Source organism: Salmo salar, chromosome 05 (genome assembly GCF_965601325.2).
Source record: "Salmo salar chromosome 05, fSalSal1, whole genome shotgun sequence".
Lineage (NCBI taxonomy): Eukaryota > Metazoa > Chordata > Actinopteri > Salmoniformes > Salmonidae > Salmo > Salmo salar.
Window position 1 is genome coordinate 32728740 of NC_138295.1, and position 21475 is coordinate 32750214.

Below are 21475 nucleotides of genomic sequence, written 5' to 3' on the forward strand. Positions count from 1 at the left end.
GGCCCAGCTGAACCAGTGAGTGAGGTCACGAGATCAAAGTCCACAGTGGAACAGATGGGCCCAGTGGAAAAGCCACTGTTAGAATCACCAGTGTCTGTCTCATTCCCCTTCAACTCACAAGCCTGAGTCCCGGAGTCTTTTTCACACAGTCGGTTTCATCCTCTCTCTGAGACTCATGGTGAGTGCTTCTCCTCCTCTCTTTGCTCTCCTCCCATCTTTCTCTCTGTCCGAGCTTCACTGCTCTGCAGGGCGTCCGTTTGCACCCCCACGTCCCTTTGTGATACCCACTCCATCAGTCTCTTCTCCTCCGCCGAGCTTGGACCCGTTCTTCTCGTTGACTGCTGGACCACATCTTCTACCTCCCTTTCTTTCTTGTCATCCCTCTTTCCAACCTCCACCAGTCCTTGGATGCCCAGCCTAGTAGCAGCAGAAATCACCTTCTGCCTCTCCCCCTCTCCCACCATCTCCCCAGAATACAGCAGACCCACCAGCCTCATCAGGGTGCATGCCCCAAAAGCCTGGAAATCCAGTAGGTGGCTCTGCCCAGAGGGAGGTGCCGGTGAGGTGGACAGGGCACATGACAGCTGGGGGCTTAGGGCGGACAGGATGCAACTGTGGGCCGGTACTGACACCCCTGATAGAGGGAGAGAGAGAGATGGATGATCCGGATGGTGTGCATGTTTACATTATAAGTGTGTGTGTCTCCATACCCTCTGCTCGGAGCACCGTGTCACAGAACTGTCTGCACCTCTGCTGCCTTTGAAGCTCTGCCAGGACTAAGGCCTCGAACCCTGGCCTCTGATACCGCCACATTCCCACATCCACTAAAAGAGAGAGAGAGGAGAGTCGATGGAAGGATGAATGGAAGAAGGGTGGGATATAGGTTGTGAGATGAAAGGATGATGTACTACAATAGGCCTATTCAACTGAATTTGTTAATTAGGCTACATCAGATGACGCATTTGGCAATCAGCTGTTAAAAAAAAAAAAAAAAAGCATTTCTCTGAATTCAAATTAAAGGCATAATAACTTAATAAAAGTTTAAAACCTAGGCCACAATCACATTTTCTGTTATGGGAAAATATTAAGGCATTGGTCAGATGGCTAACTAGTTACAATCCCAGCCAAATTAGAACGTTAACTGGCTAGCTGTGCACCATCTACCAAGACTCGGGCTCAAGCAATGAGTATATAGATATTATTTGAAGTGGTGAAAATAGTTTGTTGAAGTGCACCCTCCATTAGCATGATATAAATAACGGATGCTTAGCCGTGTGATTAGCTAACTAGTAAACGTAAATTAAAAGACAACATGTTGCAACAAGCGGCTAACGTTAGCCAGGTTAGCTAAAGTTAGTTTACAGAAATAAAATAATGCATCACTTTACTCACCTTTATCCAGTCATTCGATATGTCCTTTTTCTCAAATAAAATTAAACCTCAAAGCATCGACAATGCTAAGTGCATAAAAGTTTTAAAACAATCTGTTTAAAAAAATAAATAAAAAAATCTTCTGTATTTAACTCTTAATTGACCGAAGGCTCCTTGTCACCGACAATTTGCAGAGGTCACTGATTTGACGCTAAATAGCAGGGTTGCCATGTTATGAGTTCATATACACCGGAGGGGTGTGTGTAGTACTGTTTTGTTGTTGTTATAATGTAGAATATAGTCTGTATACATACAAGAAGTACACTAATAGACAATGATAACATATGCTAGGGGGTACAACAAATTACAGATTATACAAAGACCTTAAAAGAAACACACATATTGATTGTTTTAACAGCTTTTTTATTCGAAGAATGTTGAATGGTCTTACTGTACTGCTCGAATTCCTTATAGAAAACATGGAAGAGGGTTTTTTTATTAGTGAATTTACATTTATGAATATGACATTTTGCCATTAGCACAATTAGATTTGTGGTAAAATTGTTTTTCTTCATCTTTATTATGGTTACGGAAACCGGAGCAGCACATTCTCCCATAAAAAAAACAACAACAAAAGTCATCAAGAATATTAATAACGATTATAAAACTGTGAATATCTTTCCATAATGGTTTTACATGTAGACAATGCCAAAATAAAATCGAAACTGTTTCTGGATGCTCAACACAAAAAGTACAGTTAATGTCTTTTTTGAGTTTCTACAGGTAATGACTCGCAGGGTTATACTTATGGATCATTCTGAAAGAGACCTCTTTGACCTTGTTAACAAGCAAGTATTTGTGTGGTAACAACCAGACTTTTTTCCAACAGATATTAGTGACCAATGTATTCCAATAACTTGTGACATAAGGAATGGATACAATATCCCTTTGAAATAAAGCACGTATAGATCTGCTGTTCTGAGGGAGCAAGGAGAAACATAATTTCCCCATTGGAGAATCAACTGGATTAAGCGAGGGTAGATCAAGAAGGTGAGGTCTGGCTACACCTCTAAATAACATGAGAGTTCCAGATGGAATAGCATCAAAGACTATGGCGAACTCTTGGTGTTACAGGGATATTGTTACGGAGATAAAAATTCCTCATAATTGAGTAACAATCCTTCTGCATTAAAATGTTGACTCACCAGCAGGATATGATTATTAAACCAGTTCTTAAAAATAAAGACTTGTTTCTGAACAAAATGTCCTTATTGTTCCAAATGAAATACCTATGCGGGGGAAATTTATGTTTATATATTAACGACCACGCTAAGAATACTTGTCGATGAAAAGCAGATAATGTTGCAGGAATCTTATCAATGTTATAGTTACAAAGTAACATAAAATTGAGGCCACCAAAACGGGAGAAGATATGAGGGATGAAATTCCAAATTGAAGTTGGATTCTTTAAAACATGTTTAGCCCAATTTATCTTAAGTATTATTCAAAGTAGGAAAATCAAAAAAATTGACACCACCATATATGAGTTCATAACGACAGATTTCCTAATATAATGTGTACGATTTTTCCAGATGAAGTTGAAAAGCACCTGGTCAACCGCTTTACCTATTTTGTTGTCAAGATGTAGGGACTGGGCTGCATAAGTAAGTCTGGAGATACCTTCAGTTTTAGAAAGCAATACTCAACCTTTCAAGGATAAATCCCTCTGCACCCAATGGTTCAGCTTCTTTTAGTTTTTTTTCAATAATAGGTATGAAATGTAATGAGCATCTTTCCTGTTGATCCTTAGATATGGTAATCCCAAGGTATGTTACTTTTTCCTTGACTGGAATATTGCATATAGAGGCTATCAAACAGCCTTTAACAGCAAACAATTCACACTTATTAGGGTTTAGGCAAAGACCAGATGCTTTGGAAAATATATTTATCACATGGAGTGTGTAGTACTGTTGAGTATGCTGCAGCTCAGCGGAGTCACGGCAGTCAGGATTAACAGCACGCGCACATCATGACAAGTGATGTGAGCTAGCTAGCTTCATAATTCTCACTCAAAAGTATTATTTGAGTGGTTCTTTGTATCCTGATCGCCCCCAGTCCTACCAATCATTACAGCAAGGGAGAGACATCCATTACATCCAACAGTTTGAGAGGATCCATCAATGTGCTTTCTCTGAGTATGTAGCTAGCTAGCTATAACATTGGCCTGAAAGTTGAAGTCAGACAAGGGAGGAAGCAACGTGGTGAGTGAGGACAGAGGAACGAACAGATTTAACAGATTTAAATTGTAGGTATTGCAGATGAAAAATGCGAGCCCACCACGCCGACCTTATTTCTCATTCACAAACGGAGAAACAAGAGAAATGCTGCCCCATTTTCTAATGCAAGAACATTGTTTGAGAGAATAACAGTTAAACAATCATCGTTACAGATCGCTGCACATTTTGCATGCAGCTCCAGCATTGCACCTGGAGATCACCTGGGATGCGTTGAAGACATCGCAAAGAAAGGAATCAATTTCCACAGAACAAAATGCACAGCGATCATGAATGAAGTTATAGGGCCAGCAGTGCACGAGGAACTAATAAATACAATTGTGAATGAGTCTTACTCGTTGATTATTGATGAAAGTACTGACGTCACAACCAAGAAGCAACTGCAACTTCTATGGGGATCACCAACATGTACCTCCTTTGGCCCCTCACTGGCTGGAACCCTGTTTCTGAGTGTCCCCTAAAGTCCAAGAAATGGCTTCAACCTGGTAGTGGGGCTCCTGGTTGGCCTAACCCAGCACTTTGGGGGTGAGCAGAACACCTCATATCTGTCTGTTCCTCTACTCTCTGTAGAGCAACATATGGGTAATGGCAGCAGCAGCACCAACTTGTGTGGGGATCACTTCATACTAGATGGATGGCTACTACCAAATTAGCACTACTGTTTTGGTGTACTTATCTCTACACATTAATTTACATTTATTATGAAATAAAATCAAAAAAGCAAACTGTTGGGGATTTTTGTTTTTCATAAAGGAATACAATTATTTTAGAGCAATGTATTAACACTATTTCACAATAGTGGGGTGGCAGCGTAGCCTAGTGGTTAGAGCGTTGGACTAGTAACCGAAAGGTTGCAAGTTCAAATCCCCGAGCTGACAAGGTACAAATCTGTCATTCTGCCTCTGAACAAGGCAGTTAACCCACTGTTCCTAGGCTGCCATTGAAAATAAAAATGTGTTCTTAGCTGACTTGCCTAGTTAAATAAAGGTACAAATAAAACGATTAACATTGTGCTAACACCATATCACATGAATATTTTCTGAAAAAAACATACCTCTTAACCATTTATCAATAGTTCAGATTAAATCATTTAATGTGAGGAACCAATAAAAAGGGAAAAATGCAGAGAAAGAATTTCACCATAAGTATTGAGATTGCACATTTATCCAATAGTTGTCTCCATAATGACAAACTCCTCTATAGCTGCTGAAAAAAAAAGTTGGGCAAGTTTTCAGGCCTTTTGGGTGGGGATTTGAGTGGTCATTGGGCAACAAATTTTAGCTTGACCTGGCAACACTGCTAAATGGGTTGCCACAAATGCACCTGTAGAGAAAATCCATACGGTCTGAATATTCTCTATTTGTGTAGTGGACTGTAAACTGTACAGACGAGTACATTATTTTTAAACCAAAACTTTATTCCCCCTCAATTTGCATTTTTCTCCCAAATGACGAGTATTGTATTAATCTTAAACAATTAACTGTGTAGATCTAGGCCAGGCCTACTGGAATTGAAATCATTAAATACATTCACCGTCACTGACAGACGCTAATATACACGGCTAATAAATCTAGATTAAGACATTAGAGCATTGTAGTCTAATTATAGCCTAGTAATGGTCCAGACTCCAGGTTCTCATAATCTGCACATTATATATACATAGCCCAAGGGGCTGTTGAATAGAACAGACATAGGGACACAATTGAGTCAAAGACAGAAGCCTCTGGGAGTCACGTGCAGATCTAATCATGATCTGATTATGAACTTCACCACAAATTCCACAGGGAGATTGTAAAAACCTTTGATCCTCCTTCAAATAGAATCCTATGGCACAGGCAGAATCCATCCGAATTCCACGACTCAAGTTCAAAGGGTTCCATTCCCAGTGTATTCCAAAGCGTTAGTGAAAAGGACTGGGTTTGAGGGTGAGGTATCCTTGTGCGGTTTGGGCCTAGGCCAACGTTCCTCGAATTTCTCAAAGAAGAGTGGATCGGTGAATGGCCCAGAGTAGATAATGTGCTGGATTAGGTAGATGATTGCCACGACCATTGCACTGATCAGAAAGAACGGTATGAGCGGCCGCAGGTGATCCCACACAACCCCCACCTCATATACCAACGATCCCAACCCACCTTGGTTACCAGTGTGAGTGGTGCGGCGAGACGAGTCTGGGAACGTGGTGGGTGAACCATCCTGCATGTTGGAAGACGGGGGAGAGAGGTGATCCATAGTGGAGTAGCAGAATGAAGAGTGATGTAAAACTTGTTCAATATTGAAGTTATTTTTAGCCTGTGTTGTCTCCAGTTAGGCTAATCATCCATGGAAAAAATAAATGCAAAGAACATTCTGTAGTTCCAGTCTCTAATCTCTTGCACCACACACTTCCTGTGCTCAGTAGCTGTTGCTCTCTCACACAGACAGTAGGTACCCCCAGTGCTTGTCAATAGTCCATGGCTGGTAAGGTTTTGCCCTTTGCTCCAAGTTTGACTTGAAGACTTGAATCTTCATGGGTCTGAAGTCAACATGTTTAAATCCTCACTAACATTCCATCTGGAACAGTTGGTGTTCACTCTTTCTCAATCTGTTCTTTAGTTTTCCTTCTCCTGCCCTGCTGTGTGGATTCTGGAGAAACATGACACTGCGCATGATTGAGAGAGCAAATGAAGGAGAGTGGCATCTTTAAATAGCTCTAGTACCAAGTGACAGGAGAGTGTGTGCAACAGGGGAGCAAGGAGAGAGATAATCTGCTGTATTAAGTGCCCTCAAATTTAGGGAGAGACATCGGCTGCATGCATACCGTACACACACTAATAACACTTACTTGTTCGCTCTCGTACGCTCATACAGGGGCAGACTTAGTGATTTGGAGGCCCTAGGGTGAAGAATAATTTTAGGACCCTTGTAGGTAATATCTAAAAAATATTTGATAAAAACATAGATTTTGGCCTAACTGCTAGTCAAAAGGAAGTGTTTAGAAGTGTCCTATACCCGAGAGATATAAGCTCAGAAAAATATTTAACCATGGAATCAGCTGTATACCTTTGACGGGGAAATGCCCTATTCACTTCCATTCATTTTTCGGCCCTGTACCGGGTTACCTTCAGACGAGCCCCGTGACACTTGTTGGGGTCATACGGCAAAACGTGTGTTTCAATTTCTAGGCCAAACCATTCGGACGCTAGACGTTTTCGTGATGTCTCCTGGTCTGACAAACATTGCTGTAGCGCTGACATCGGCAGATGCAATGGATTGAGACGCAGCCCATGTTAAAAAAAAAACATCTCTATTTTAAACAGATTAAGGGACTCGAGCTGAGAAATGTTCTATGCCCAGCTCATGAGGCCCCTGCCTCCTCCGCCTAATGGTAAGTCTGCCAGTGCACTCACACACACACACTTGAGGCTTCATGATCCATCCTACAGCTGTAGTTTAATTGCATAAGCTGCAAGGCAAAGCGATGTCTGGAATACTGACAAGGGTTTACAAGGGGACATTGAGACACTTTAAAGTGCTCATGTTCATTGGTCACACCCAGCCTGGTATCGTCTCACAGCGTGAGACATGAGTCAAAGAAGGCTGAGCACATTGAACACTCACATTTCATCTGTGGTCAAAATGTTCCCCAGGGTCACGTTAGCCTGTTGGAACACATACAGCAATGTCTAGGACTTACTGGCCAAGGTGTAGACTCAAAAACAAATTCAGAGGGCTAGAAACACCCTTCAGGCATCTCAAATGTAGTAGATGCATACTAACTGCGAGTGGGGCACAAGACTGACCCCTAGCTCAAGCCTTCATGGTTATAAAGGCGTGAATGTGTGCGTTTGAGTTAGGGAGTCTGGTTACCCAGACTAACTAAGCTGTACCCCTTTAATTAGACGTGTTTATCCCAAGTACACATCTCTAGCTGTCACACATGCACACAAATCTTATCAAATCTGGTCTGAGAAAAGATCTTTATTTTATAAAACAGTATTGCCAGTTACATATTCTTAGTGAAAAAGAAACTTTTCAGAGCCAAGGCAGGTATGTTCATCATCATTGTACATGAATAGGCAATAATAACGAGAAATTATCCATGTGGAATTGGTCTCTTGCCATTCAAAGAAAGTGGTAAAAGCAGAATAAAAAGAATAACAGGTTGCATATGCTTCACCCACCACTCCCAACAACCATTCCCAAATCAGAAAACAAAATATTAAAAAGCGGGCACAAAATGAAGTCAAAGCAGGAAGAACAGATCTTATACCAAAATGTGCTTTTAGTGTTTTCCCCTTAGCCTGGTCCCGCTGTGTCTACACTCGAGTCACCTCTGAGGAAACCAATTCTCTCAATACATAACTACAAGTGTCATTTATAGAGAAGACCAACCTCATTCTCCTTTTCAACCACTGCTCGTGGTCCATATCAGCGGCACATTGCTCTGTCCGGTGTAACAGTAAGTACCGACTGAACTGCAGTGCGATTAGCGTTATAGGTGGTTCAGAGCATTGCAGAGAACTGTCTTTTATTAAAACAGACACTAATAATGTCTAACATGCAGAATAAAGAATCTTGTGAGTTCTATGCAATACATTTCTAACAACCCATCCTATTGAATAGGCCCCAGGTCTGTAGTGGGGTTCTGTATAGTAGTGTGGGGAATGAGTTCCTAGTGTTGTAGTTTAGTGTTGGGACGTTATCTAGTGTATGGGCAATGTAGGACTAAGAGCTGTGGTGCTTTTTAACAGTGTGAGAACTGTAGTATTCCAGCTACCTGCACAGCAGAAGCTAAATCCACAGCCATAGTTAACATATCAGGAGGGTAAGACAGCAGTCTAACGGTCATATCTTTACATTAGGGGAAACAGACACGTTAAAAAAAAAGGTTATCACTCGACAAAAGATGCAGTTGGTAAATCTGGAAAAAGCCACAATTGAAAAGAACAGACAAATAAAATAAATATTTGCCACAGGAGTAGAAAAACGCATGAGAGCACAAAGTGAAATCCTTTAAAATAAACGGTCATATGGGTTTTGTTCGTTAACGAAGCTCTCACACACACATCCATCTCACACAGATCTCCTGTATGGCACTCACACACACACACAGGCCTTAAACTCTCCCAACTAACCCAAAACCAACCAGACGAAGATAACTAGAAGAGATTAAAATAACTCCTATACAAACATTCTGAATCTATGAGGGCCAAGCCCCATTGGTCCACCAGTCACCTTCCAATCCCAATCTGGGCACAATTTAAATTAAAATCAACCTTGAAAGCAGACACCTCCTCTTACCAATCAAACATGTCCTCTTTTTATATACACATACCCTACAGATATTCAAAAATAAATTCATCTTAGGATGCAGGTGATGGCAGCAATCTGATTCACGACAACGACAAAACGCATGGATGAGTATGAGGACGATAAATCTAACAAACGACAGGGAACGCTCACTGAGCCAAATGTTGGATGCAAGTAACCACAGAAACAGAAATAAACAATGATTGTCAAACAAAGATGATTGCCTTGAAAAAGGGAATATCAATAAAGGGAATATCAATAAAACTTAAGAGATAATATATTTCTGATGCTACTATGATCTGTGTGTGTGTGTGTGTGTTGTCAGATTTCTGATTGCAACACAACTGCTTTCTTTGGATGCCAACCCTCATCTTCAGAACCACAGACTTGTGATGAAGGAGCGAAAGAGGGGGATGAGAGCAAGTCTGTGGGTCTCTCCTCAGTAGCAGTGGTAGGGCAGGGGCAGCTCACTCTGGGTGATGCACACGATCAGTTTTTCTGGAGGGAGAAGAGAATGATAAGCAATACATTTGATTAGTGCATGTGTTTATACTTCAAAGAGTAAAACGCAAACGGTACACTCAAGTGGATTCTGTGGTGCAAGTATGTGAGTCTATACACAATATGCCAAAATGAAATTGCCTACGGTATATTGTTAAGGTATATGATACAGCGTAATACACAAGTTCACATAGCATACTATACCAGTGTGAAAGCCTCTTGGGTATTCAATGTTTCCCCTGTATTCATCATTGCGCCAAATAGTATACACTGAGTGTACAAAACGTTAAGAACACCTTCCTAATATGGAGTTCCCCCTCCCCCTTTTGCCCTCAGAAAAGCCTCAATTCGTCGGGGCATGGACTCTACAAGGTGTCAAAAGCAGTCCACAGGGATAGTTGCCCATGTTGACTCCAATGCTTCCCATAGTTGTCAAGTTGGCTGGCTGTCCTTTGGGTGGTGGACCATTCTTGATACACACAGGAAACAGTAGAGCGTGAAAAACCCAGCAGTGTTGCAGTTCTTGACACTCAAACCAGTGTGCCTGGAACCTACTACCATACCCTGTTCAAAGGCACTTAAATATTTTGTCTTGCCCATTCACCCATACACAATCCATGTCTCAAGGCTTAAAATCCTTCTTTAACTGGTCTCCTCTCCTTAAACTACACTGGTCGAAGAGGATTTAACAGGTGACATCAATAAGGGATCACAACTCACCCGGTCAGTCTCATGAAAGAGCAGGTGTTCCTAATGTCTTGTACATCAAGTGACACATACATATACACATATCACACACACATCACACACACTCACCAAAAATAAACACATGCTACAATTTCAAAGAATCTGAGTTAGTTCATTAGAAAATCAGTCAATTTAAATAAATTCATTATGTCCTAACCTATGGATTTCACATGACTAAGCAGGGGTGCAGCCAACCAATCAGAATGAGTTTCTCCCCACAAAAGAGCTTTATTACAGACAGAAATACTCAGTTTCATCAGCTGCGGTTGTAAGACTGGTTGGACTTACTGCGAAACTCTAAAATGATTTAGGCAGCTTATGGTAGAGAAATTAACATTAAATTGTGTGAATTGTACGCTCCCTCAACTGGAGACATTTGTGGCATTGTGTTGTGTGACAACACTGCACATTTTAGAGAGGCCTTATTGTCCCCAGCACAAGGTGCACCTGTGTATGGTTTAATCAGCTCTTGATATGCCACACCTGTCAGGTGGATGGATTATCATGGCGAAGGAGAAATGCTCACTAATAGGGACGTAAACATTTGTGCACCAAATTTGAGAGAAATTAATATTTGTGTGTATATGGAAAAATGTTGTGATCTTGTATTTCAGCTTATGAAACCAACACTTTTAATCTTACGTTATATTTTTGTTTGATGTCACTGTAGATATTACACACAAAGAAAAAGTATGTGAACCCTTTGGAATTACCTGGATTTCTGCATAAATTGGTCATCAAATTTGATCAAAGTCACAACAATAGACAGTGTGCTTAAACTAATAACACAAATTATTCTATTTGTCTTGTCTATTGAATACATAATTTAAACATTCACAGTGTAGGTTGGAAAACGTAAACCCCTAGGCTAAAGACTTCTCCAAAAGCTAATTGGAGACGTTGTTTAGAGCTGCCCTGCCCTATAAAAAAAACCTCACAATTGGAGTTTGCTATTCACAAGAAGCATTGGCTGATGTGAACCATGCCTTGATCAAAAGAGATCTCAGAAGACCTAAGATTAAGAATTGTTGACTTGCATAAAGCTGGAAAGGGTTACAAAAGTATCTCTAAAAGCCTTCACGTTCATCAGTCCACGGTAAGACAAATTGTCTGTAAATGGAGAAAGTTCAGCACTGTTGCTACTCTCCATAGGAGTGGCAGTCTTGCAAAGATGACTGCAAGAGCACAGCGCAGAATGCTCAATGAGGTTAATTAACAAAAATCCTAGAGTGTCAGCTAAAGACTTAGAAAAATCTCTGGAACAAGCTAACACCTCTGTTGACGAGTCTACGATACGTAAAACACTAAGCAAGAATAGTGTTCATGGGAGGACACCACGGAAGAAGCCACTGCTGTCCAAAAAAAACATTGCTACATGTCTGAAGTTAACAAAAAAGGGCACCTTGATGTTCCGCAGCGCTACTGGCAAAATATTCTTTGGACAGATGAAACTATAAAGAGCTGTTTGGAAGGAATGCATAACACTAAGTGTGGAGCAGAAAAACAAAAAGCACAGCACACCAACATCAAAACCTCATCCCAACTGTAAATTATGGTGGAGGGAGCATCATGGTTGGGAATGCTTTGCTACTGCAGGGCCTGGACAGCTTGCTATCGTTGACGGAAAAATGAATTCCCAAGTTCATCAAGACATTTTGCAGGAGAACGTTAGGCCATCTGTCCGCCAATTGAAGCTCAACAGAAGTTGGGTGATGCAACAGGACAACGCCCCAAAACACAGAAGTAAATCAACAGAATGGCTTCAACAGAAGAAAATACGCCTTCTAGAGTGGCCCAGTCAGAGTTCTGACCTCAACCCAATTGAGATAGTGTGGCATGACCTCAAGAGAACAGTTCACAGACATACCAAGAATATTGCTGAACTGAAACGGTTTTGTAAAGAGGAATGGTTCAAAAATCATCCTGACCGTTGTTGCAGGTCTGATCTGCAACGACAGAAAACGTCAGGTTGACGTTATTGCTGCCAAAGGAGGGTCAACCAGTTAAATCCAAGGGTTCATACTTTTCCCACCCTGCACTGTGAATGTTTACACGGTGTGTTCAATAAAGACATGAAAACATAAAATTGTTTGTGTGTTAGTTTAAGCAGACTGTCTATTGTTGTGACCTAGATGAAGATCAGATGACCAATTTATGCAGAAATTCAGGTATTTCCAAAGGGTTCACAAACTTTGCCACTGTATGCATGTACAGTTGAAGTCAGAAGTTTACATACACCTTAGCCAAATACATTTAAACTCAGTTTCACAATTCCTGACATTTAATCCTAGTAAAATTGCACCGTCTTAGGCCAGTTAGGATCACCACTTTATTTGAAGAATGTGAAATGTCAGAATAATAGGAGAGAATGATTCATTTCCGCTTTTATTTCTTTCATCACATTCCCAGTGGGTCAGAAGTTTACATCCACTCAATTAGTATTTGGTAGCATTGCCTTTAAATTGTTTAACTTGGGTCAAACGTTTTTGGTAGCCTTCCACAAGCTTCCCAAAATAAGTTGGGTGAATTTTGGCCCATTCCTCCTGACAGAGCTGGTGTAACTGAGTCAGGTCTGTAGCCCTCCTTGCTCGCACACGCTTTTTCAGTTCTGCCCACAAATATTCTATAGGATTGAGGTCAGGGCTTTGTGATGGCCACTCCAAAACCTTGACTTTGTTGTCCTTAAGCCATTTTGCAACAACTTTGGAAGTATGCTTGGGGGTCATTGTCCATTTGGAAGACCCATTTGCGACCAAGCTTGTACTTCCTGACTGATGTCTTGATGTTGCTTCAATATATCCACATAATTTTCCTGCCTCATGATGCCATCTATTTTGTGAACTACACCAGTCCCTCCTGTAGCAAAGCACCCCCACAACATGATGCTGCCACCCCCGTGCTTCACAGTTGGGATGGTGTTCTTCGGCTTGCAAGCCCCCCCCTTTTTCCTCCAAACATAACGATGGTCATTATGGCCAAACAGTTCCATTTTTGTTTCATCAGACCAGTGGACATTTATCCAAAAAGTACGATCTTAGTCCCCACATGCAGTTGCAAACCGTAGTCTGTTTTTTTTGTGGCTTCTTCCTTGCTGAGTGGCCTTTCAGGTTATGTCGATATTGGACTTGTTTTACTGTGGATACAGATACTTTTGTACCGTTTCCTCAAGCATCTTCACAAGGTCCTTGGCTGTTGTTCTGTGATTAATTTGCACATTCATCTCTGGGAGACAGAAAGCAGCTGATTTCTTTTGATTTTCCCATAATGTCAAGCAAAGAGGCACTGAGTTTGAAGGTAGGCCTTGAAATACGTCCACAGGTACACCTCCAATTGACTCAAATGATGTCAATTAGCCTATCAGAAGCTTCTAAAGAAATGACATTTTCTGGAATTTTCCAAGCTGTTTCAAGGCACAGTCAACTTAGTGTATGTACACTTCTGACCCACTGGAATTGTGATACAGTGAATTATAAGTGAAATAATCTGTCAGCTAGCAATTGTTGGAAAAATGACTTGTGTCATGCACGAAGTGCATGCCCTAACCTACTTGCCGAAACTATAGTTTGTTAACAAGAAATTTGTGGAGTGGTTGAAAAACGAGTTAATGACTCCAACCTAAGTGTATGTAAACTTCCGACTTCAACTGTGTGTGTGTAATATATATATATATATATATATATATATATATATATATATATATATATATATATATATATATATATATGGAAACCTGCTCGTCGAATATTTCATTCCAAAATTATGGGCATTAATATGGAGTTGGTCCCCCTTGATGCTGTAACAGCCTGCACCCTTCTGGGAAAGCTTTCCACTAAATGTTGGAACATTGCTGCAGGGACTTGCTTCCATTCAGCCACAAGAGCATTAGGGGAAATCGGGCACTGATGGACGATTAGGCCTGGCTCGCAGTCGGCGTTCCAATTCATCCAAAAGGTGCTCGATGGGGTAGAGGTCAGGGATATTGTTTTGGCATTGCTGGATTACTGACAGGGCACATGCCCATTGGTTTTGTTATGCTTGAGCATAAGAACACAAATGGCCATGGCAAAATTGGAAATAGGAAATTAACTTTCACACAGCAATATTCTCTCTCAGCGCCATGGAACAATGTATACAATTACAGAGAATTACATTTTTCTTGAACTAGGGGAAACACTGATGGTATTGTATACTACTAGAGTATTCATACCGCTGAACTTCAATCAGTTTTCACTGCGCACTATACTGTCTACAAAACCAAGGTACTGAAATAACACAATACTGACACAGTGTTACAGCAGAGATAGGTAATAGGTATCAGAGACAAAGGATGGCGATAGAGTCCATGCAGGACAAGAGGTGAAACGTACCATGCTGTTACATGCAGAGAGGGAGAGGGGGGCTAACCATCGTAGGAGTCCAACAGAGGCAGTGAACCCTTTCTGCCTCCATACACCCCACGCTGAGACAGAACGAGAAAGACAGAAAGAGCGGGAGATTGTGAAAGTGAGAAAGATACCGTGAGTAGAGACGGTGATCGTCAACCAAAAGAAAATAGAGACGTTTTTTAAAAGGTGTGAAGGAGAGAGAACAGGTTAAAAGGCAAGTGTGTTTAAGTTAAAGAAACAATGTGTACAGGGCAGGGGTGTGTCTTACCTGTAAAGTGTCTGTGGCGTTGAGGGAGTTGTCCAGAGTGTGTCTCCTCTCCCTCTGGTCCAGTGTAGAGTAGGCTTCTAAGACATAGGGAGGAAGAGCATAAATCACTGATAAAAATAAAGTATTAGCTGGGCTTAGCTTTGTCAGGGTTTTTATGGATACTCACCAGGCCCTAGGTCATCCAGTGGAATCATGTCCCTCTTCTCCCCTGTCGAAAAAAAAAAAGCCATTACATTCTGTTCGCTTCCCTAAAATTCCTACATTTTATGTCTAGCTTTAACTTCCTGTTAAGGTGCAAGTCTGATGCAAATACAACTCTCTTCCAAGTGTCACCTCTTTCTAGCAGTGGCATAGTAGTGTCCTCGTAGGTCCCATTGGTGCGTGTAGAGGGGCCGTTGGCGGGGGGGTTGAGGTTCACCATGAAGTCGGTCTTCTTCCAGCCGTCCTTCTCCAGGGGGCGCCGCAGATCCTTGTGCCCCCAGACCAGCTGTAACACCTGGCCTGCCCCGCGCACCTCCCGCTCAGACCGCTTACTGCAGGACCAATAGACATACACACCGTTAGACATGTACTGTATGAACACTGACCCATCAGTCACAAACAAACGGCAACAATATAACTTGTTAACGAGCTGTCCAGTTCCACACGCATACACACGCTCTCACCCATCCTTGTTGATGAGTACCAGTCTCTCGATGCCTTGGGAGGCCCTGAGGGTCTTGGCGGCCTCCAGGCTGTTGCCCAGCACCTCAGTGAGCGTGCTCAGTACAGACACCACTGTCTCCTCAGACAGAGGTCGTGCCGACTGGCTCTGGCCACCCGGCAGGTCTGCCACCAGGTGGGGCACAGCGTGCTTACCTATGGGAGGACAATACATCCACTCTTTAGAGCATCTGGGGTAAAAAAATGATCTATCTGCTGATGGAAAAGGTATTTCCTCATGAAGTTGTGATAACACACGATATCTGATACACCAACTTACCGAGCAGCTCGCGGTTGCGGTTGTCGATGGCCAGGTTCCTCAGGGCTCCCGACATGGCTCTGACCACGCGGTCGTTCCCATGAGCCAGCAGCTCTGCCATCATGGGCAGGCCCTTCTCCAGACGCACCGTGGCCCGGATATAGCGACCATACTGAGGGACAGAGAGGGAGGGAGAGGGAGTCATCTGCGACCAACGTCATTGGGGTAATGCTATGGATCAGAACATGATAGGCAAGACGAGGAGATTCAGGGAAAGGGGTGAGAGGTCAGAGGCTGTCCACTCACAGTCCAGCGTCCGGCACACAGGTTCTGTACAGCCCCGGCTGCGGCTTCCAGCACTGAGGGGTTCTGGCTCTCTCTCAGCAGCGACGTGTACACACGCACCACCTCTGGCTGGAACAGCAGCTCATAGCCTGGTAGGAAGAGGGATTTCAGTAACTGGTTCTGTGTCCACTGCGTTTTCGTATGGCGTTTTGACTTACCTTTGGCAGGCATCGTCCTCTTTGGAATATCAACCTGGTCCACACTCCCGTCATCCGCATCCTTCTTACCTGGAGAGAGAGGATGATGAGGAGCGGTCAAAACGATCTAGAGCTCATTCTGATTGAGGTAGATGTAAAAATACATTTTAATGCGCATTTGAATCTGTTCCACCACAGCCCTTTCTAATAGAGGCAGTCTCCTCAGAATGACATGTTATCATGCACTAGTTGAACAGCATGCACTCTGTCACGTCCCATTTACAGTAAAGGCAATGTTAAGACCAGCCAGCGTTAGGAAAAGCCCTTATTTCGCCACAGTACAATAGAACACCAAGAAGGCTGCGTTTACGGCAGCCCAATTCTGATATTTTTGACCAATCACAGCAGATATTTTTCAGCACTGTGATTGGTCAAAAGACCAATTAGTGAAAAACAAGATCAGAATCGGGCAACCTGCATAAACGCAGCTGAAGAGAATCTTACCTTTGGAAAACCACTCATCTAAACAGGACAGGAACACAAGAAGAGGATGGGCGGAGGACAGAGGGAGGGAAGGAGAGAGTGAAAAACTGAAATAGTAACCCAGCCACCAACAAGCACATCAGATTCACAAGAGCAAAACCCAGCCCATGGCACCCAATCATCACATACACAAAGTAGGATTATGTTTCCACTAACCACAGATCTAAGGTCAGTCTAAATCTCGCACCCCTTTTAATGAGTGAGGACTGGGGAGAGGGTGATCTGATCCTAGATCTGGAGTTAAGGGAAACCTTCTACCTCTAGACACAGAGAACTATGACCTTTAACCCATAAGCCCTGCTCTTCGAACATCTCATTCCAAAATCATGGGCATTAATATGGAGTTGGTCCCCCCTTTACTCTTTTGGGAAGGCTTTGCACTAGATGTTGGAACATTACTGCGGGGTCTTGCTTCCGTTCAGCCACAAGATCATTAGTGAGGTCGGGCACTGATGTTGGGCATTCCAATTAATCTCAAAGGTGTTTGATGGAGTTGAGGTCAGGGCTCTGTGTAGACCAGTCAAGTTGTTCCACACAAATCGACAAACCATTTCAGTACGGACCTCGCTTTGTGCACAGGGGCATTGTCATGCTGAAACAGGAAAGGGCCTTCCCCAAACTGTAGCCACAAAGTTGGAAGCACAGAACCATCTAGAATATCGTATGCTGTATCGTTAAGATTTCCCTTCACTGGAACGAAGGGGCCTAGCCCGAACCATGAAAAATAGTGTATTTAAACCCCCATTTTCTTTCATTAAACAGTCTCCATATATACTGCCGTCCATTTTTGAGTGGTACTGGGGGTCTCGAGGCCTGTGGGCGTCCTAGAGCAAAAAACATTTTCATGAGAGTCTCACCTTTAAACTGTTGGACGCTACAGACAGAATTTGACAGATCTTCTGTACCGACTGACTTCAGACGAGTCCCAAGACGCTTGTGGGGGTTTGGATGCTACAGACGATTTTGTGATAAGACCGATTTTCGGGATGTCTCATGGTCTGACAAGCTCTAGCTCTGAGACGCATCCAATGCAACAAAAAAAAAACAGATCTCTCTAGCTTAAACAGATGTGTTTATTATGCTAATAAGATTTCCGGGGGGGGGAGCGGACATCGACCTTTTGGGGTTACAGGCCGGTTACCGACCTTTGCCCTTCCGTGAGCCGAAGCAGCCGGCCTTGTTGGAGCCGGGGGCAGGGCCCTGGTTTAGGGGTGCGGCCTCCTGGTAGCGCTCGCAGCCGGGAACCTCTCGGTGAACCTGATAGGACAGATTCCTCAGCAGACAAACACTGTTCTCCACCAACTGCACAGAGACAGGGAGATGGGAGGTTTTAAAGTGTCATTACTCAAGTATGTAAAATTCATCAGCAATCGATTAGAAGCTACGAGTTGGGTTAAACACCTTGTTGTCCACATCTTTACGGTTGATCTGTGATTGGACAATGTACATCAGCGAGTCCACCAATCCCGCACACTCTCTCAGCTTCCGCCTGGCCTCACTACGTTCTGAGCTCACGTTTCTAGACAAAACAAAAATATATAGATACAATGTTTAGGGTTCAACATCCCCAATACATAGTCCCTTTGTCCATTCATCTCCTGCGGTCCTCTCCCTCCACGTACCTCAGACAGCCAGCTGTGTTGGTGAGGGCCGTCTCCCACTCCAGGTGGCGTGGTTTGAGGCTCTCCTCCCCTCCGTCAATCCCCCTCTCCCAGCCAGAGTGCGGCACCATCACCTCGTCTGAGAGGGCGTGTAACGCGTGGTCCACGATCTCCATCTTCACCGAGTCGTGAGACGATAGGTTCCACAAAGTGCCTGAGGAAGAAGAGGGAGATGCGTCCATCATCTTCATGAATCAGTTCTCTGATTGGGACCAATAATAAGGAATTATAGTAGGAATACTACACGGTAATGTTTTACTGTCCCATAACCAGTACTGTAATAGTTATAACGGTCAGCCCCTCCAGAATTCCATGATTACAATTTTGGGGCAAAATCTAATTCCTGCCTATTATGAGGGCTAATTCCACATAAAAGAAGTCAAATCTCAATTTCAACACAAAACGGAGCCATCACCGTAGTACACAAAGAGTGCTCGTAATTTCAACTCTTCACCGCAAAAATCGCCGTGTATGGTTCAATCAAGCCGCACGTCAAACTTTCCCGTCGGTGCATTTTCACGACAAATTGGTAAAAATTATTACATATTGCCATGCAAAATTACAGAATTGCCGCAGCAAAAGCAAGCATTTTTGCCAGCATAACAGCACACAAAAAATCCCTTTGAAATCTTGGAGGGACTGAACAGTAGTATTACCTGTAATGGTGTCGGTGAGGTCTTGGTCTCTGGCCTTCCTCAGTAGCCGGACTAAGGCTGGGATGCCGTCACAGTTCTTGATGGCGATCTTGTTGTCGTGGTCTGGTCCGTACGAGATGTTCTTGAGCGCCCCGCAGGCCGAGTGGTGTACATCCCTCTTGGGGTTGTCCAGCAACGAGACCAGAGAAGGGATCCCCTTTAAACGACGCACCTCCGATTTCACCTACACAACCAACATGGTCACACACCAAACCCATCCTTAAACACTGACAGCAGTACTTTAACACTTGTAATATCCATCATTTCAATACAAGGTTTGTGTGTGTGTGTGTGTGTTACCTTGTCGTTCTTGAAGGTGAGGTGCTGGAGGAAGGCAGCAGCGTTGGTTTTGACCGGGTCCAGCCTGTAGTTCAACATGGCGATGACCTCAGGAAGCTCCGGCTGTCTCCAGGAAGTGGGCGGACCCTTCCTCAGGGTGCTGTCCAATGACGCCATACTTCCTCTCTCCATGTTGACGCCCCAGGTGTAGGTGTCGACTCCTCCCATGTCCCCTTCCAAAGTGTCCTCACAACTCCTAAGGGACAATTGGACAAATCAGATGCAAATTAATTGGTGTGTGTGTGTTGTATCGGAGTATGGTGTACATACATATCCGAGTGGTGTGTGTCTACCTGAGCCTGCGTCTGTCCAGTCCTCCTGGGCCTGGGCCTAGTCGCGGCATCGTCCCATATCCTGGATGCATGGTGGGAGGAGCCATACTGTACTCCACATCATCATATCCCAGACTCCTCTGGTCATCCTCCATGCCATAGTGGCCCTGGTGGGCGTAGCGCATGCCCGCCAGCTCCAGGGCACTTCCCATGCCCATCACCCCTCGCCCCACCTGGGGCTGGGCTGCGTAGGGGTCCAGCTGCTGTCTACTGGGGGCACGGTACCCAGAGTCAAGGGTCCTGTACCCATCCGCAGGTCTGGAGAGAGACAGAAGATCAATTATACCAAAGATGGGAAATCTTCAAAGGAATACTAGCATTTTTCTTTCTTTACAGTGCTCTTCGGCGTTTTCACAAACTTTAACGACAGTGGCAGTGGTCTGACCTGTAGCGGTCGTCCATGCATGTGCCTCTGCTCAGGCTAGCGTAGGCCTCAGAAGGCGGGGCGCTCCTGTAGTCGTCGTAACCCCCCGCGGGACCGTAGTGGTAGTTCCTGGGGACTGTGGGGTAGTCTCCCCCTCCACCCTGCCTGTAGGAACGGTCCAGAGTGGCACTGTAACCACCCATGCCCGAGACAGACACTCCCCCGTCAATGGACATCGAATCAGAGGGCAGGACAGTACGTGAGGTGATCACCATCTGCAGAAGAGGAAGTACATCACCATGAGACAGGAAGTTGTAGATAATCGTTTGTCATCCATGGAGGAAATTCTTGTACTGTAACTTATATGTAACTGTGTTTATACCGCGTTCCCTGCCCGCCGTCCATTGGTTCCATCGTCTGAGAAGGCGGAATGTACCTCCTGGGAATCACATTCTGGTGTGTAGCTCTCGTCTAGAGCGCCATGCGCTGGGTCCACCATCCTGTACTGTTAACACAGAGCGTCACACACACACACACACACACAGAGCGTCACACACACACACAGAGCGTGTCCCACACACACACACACACAGAGCGTGTCACACACAGAGCGTCACACACACACACAGAGCGTCACCACACCACACACACACACACACAGAGCGTCACACACACACACACACACACACACACAGCGTCACACACACACACACACGTCACACACACAGAGCGTCACACACACACACACACACAGAGAGCGTCACACACACACACACACACAGAGCGTCACACACACACACACACACACAGAGCGTCACACACACACACACACACACAGAGCGTCACACACACACACACACACAGAGCGTCACACACACACACACACACACAGAGCGTGTCACACACACACACACACACAGAGCGTGTCACACACACACACACACACAGAGCGTGTCACACACACACACACAGAGCGTGTCACACACACACAGAGCGTGTCACACACACACAGAGCGTGTCACACACACACAGAGCGTGTCACACACACACAGAGCGTGTCACACACACACAGAGCGTGTCACACACACACAGAGCGTGTCACACACACACAGAGCGTGTCACACACACACAGAGCGTGTCACACACACACAGAGCGTGTCACACACACACAGAGCGTGTCACACACACACAGAGCGTGTCACACACACACAGAGCGTGTCACACACACACACAGAGCGTGTCA

The 21475-nt window shown here is 44.0% G+C and overlaps 1 protein-coding gene across 12 annotated transcripts in view; it reads right to left on the reverse strand.

The window, feature by feature from the left end:
- Nucleotides 1–7602: 7602 nt before the first annotated feature.
- Nucleotides 7603–21475, reverse strand: part of LOC106604654 (catenin delta-1) — a 46713-nt gene continuing 32840 nt past the window's right edge. For 8 of the 12 annotated variants that reach the window (XM_082975157.1, XM_082975151.1, XM_082975158.1 and 5 more), the window contains 18 exons: nucleotides 20615–20737; nucleotides 20254–20507; nucleotides 19830–20126; nucleotides 19498–19732; nucleotides 19159–19381; nucleotides 18464–18656; nucleotides 18243–18360; nucleotides 17987–18143; nucleotides 16803–16820; nucleotides 16320–16388; nucleotides 16123–16250; nucleotides 15838–15988; nucleotides 15521–15713; nucleotides 15189–15388; nucleotides 15022–15063; nucleotides 14856–14932; nucleotides 14570–14661; nucleotides 7603–9452 (listed from right to left, as the gene is read on the reverse strand). In XM_082975157.1, coding sequence (XP_082831283.1) covers nucleotides 14602–14661; nucleotides 14856–14932; nucleotides 15022–15063; nucleotides 15189–15388; nucleotides 15521–15713; nucleotides 15838–15988; nucleotides 16123–16250; nucleotides 16320–16388; nucleotides 16803–16820; nucleotides 17987–18143; nucleotides 18243–18360; nucleotides 18464–18656; nucleotides 19159–19381; nucleotides 19498–19732; nucleotides 19830–20126; nucleotides 20254–20507; nucleotides 20615–20731 — 2532 coding nt within the window. In that variant the 5' untranslated portion in view covers nucleotides 20732–20737 and the 3' untranslated portion in view covers nucleotides 7603–9452; nucleotides 14570–14601. The remainder of the gene's footprint in view (nucleotides 9453–14569; nucleotides 14662–14855; nucleotides 14933–15021; nucleotides 15064–15188; nucleotides 15389–15520; nucleotides 15714–15837; nucleotides 15989–16122; nucleotides 16251–16319; nucleotides 16389–16802; nucleotides 16821–17986; nucleotides 18144–18242; nucleotides 18361–18463; nucleotides 18657–19158; nucleotides 19382–19497; nucleotides 19733–19829; nucleotides 20127–20253; nucleotides 20508–20614; nucleotides 20738–21475) is intronic. The other 4 variants (XM_082975154.1, XM_045718080.2, XM_082975156.1 and 1 more) reach the window with 4 other exon arrangements.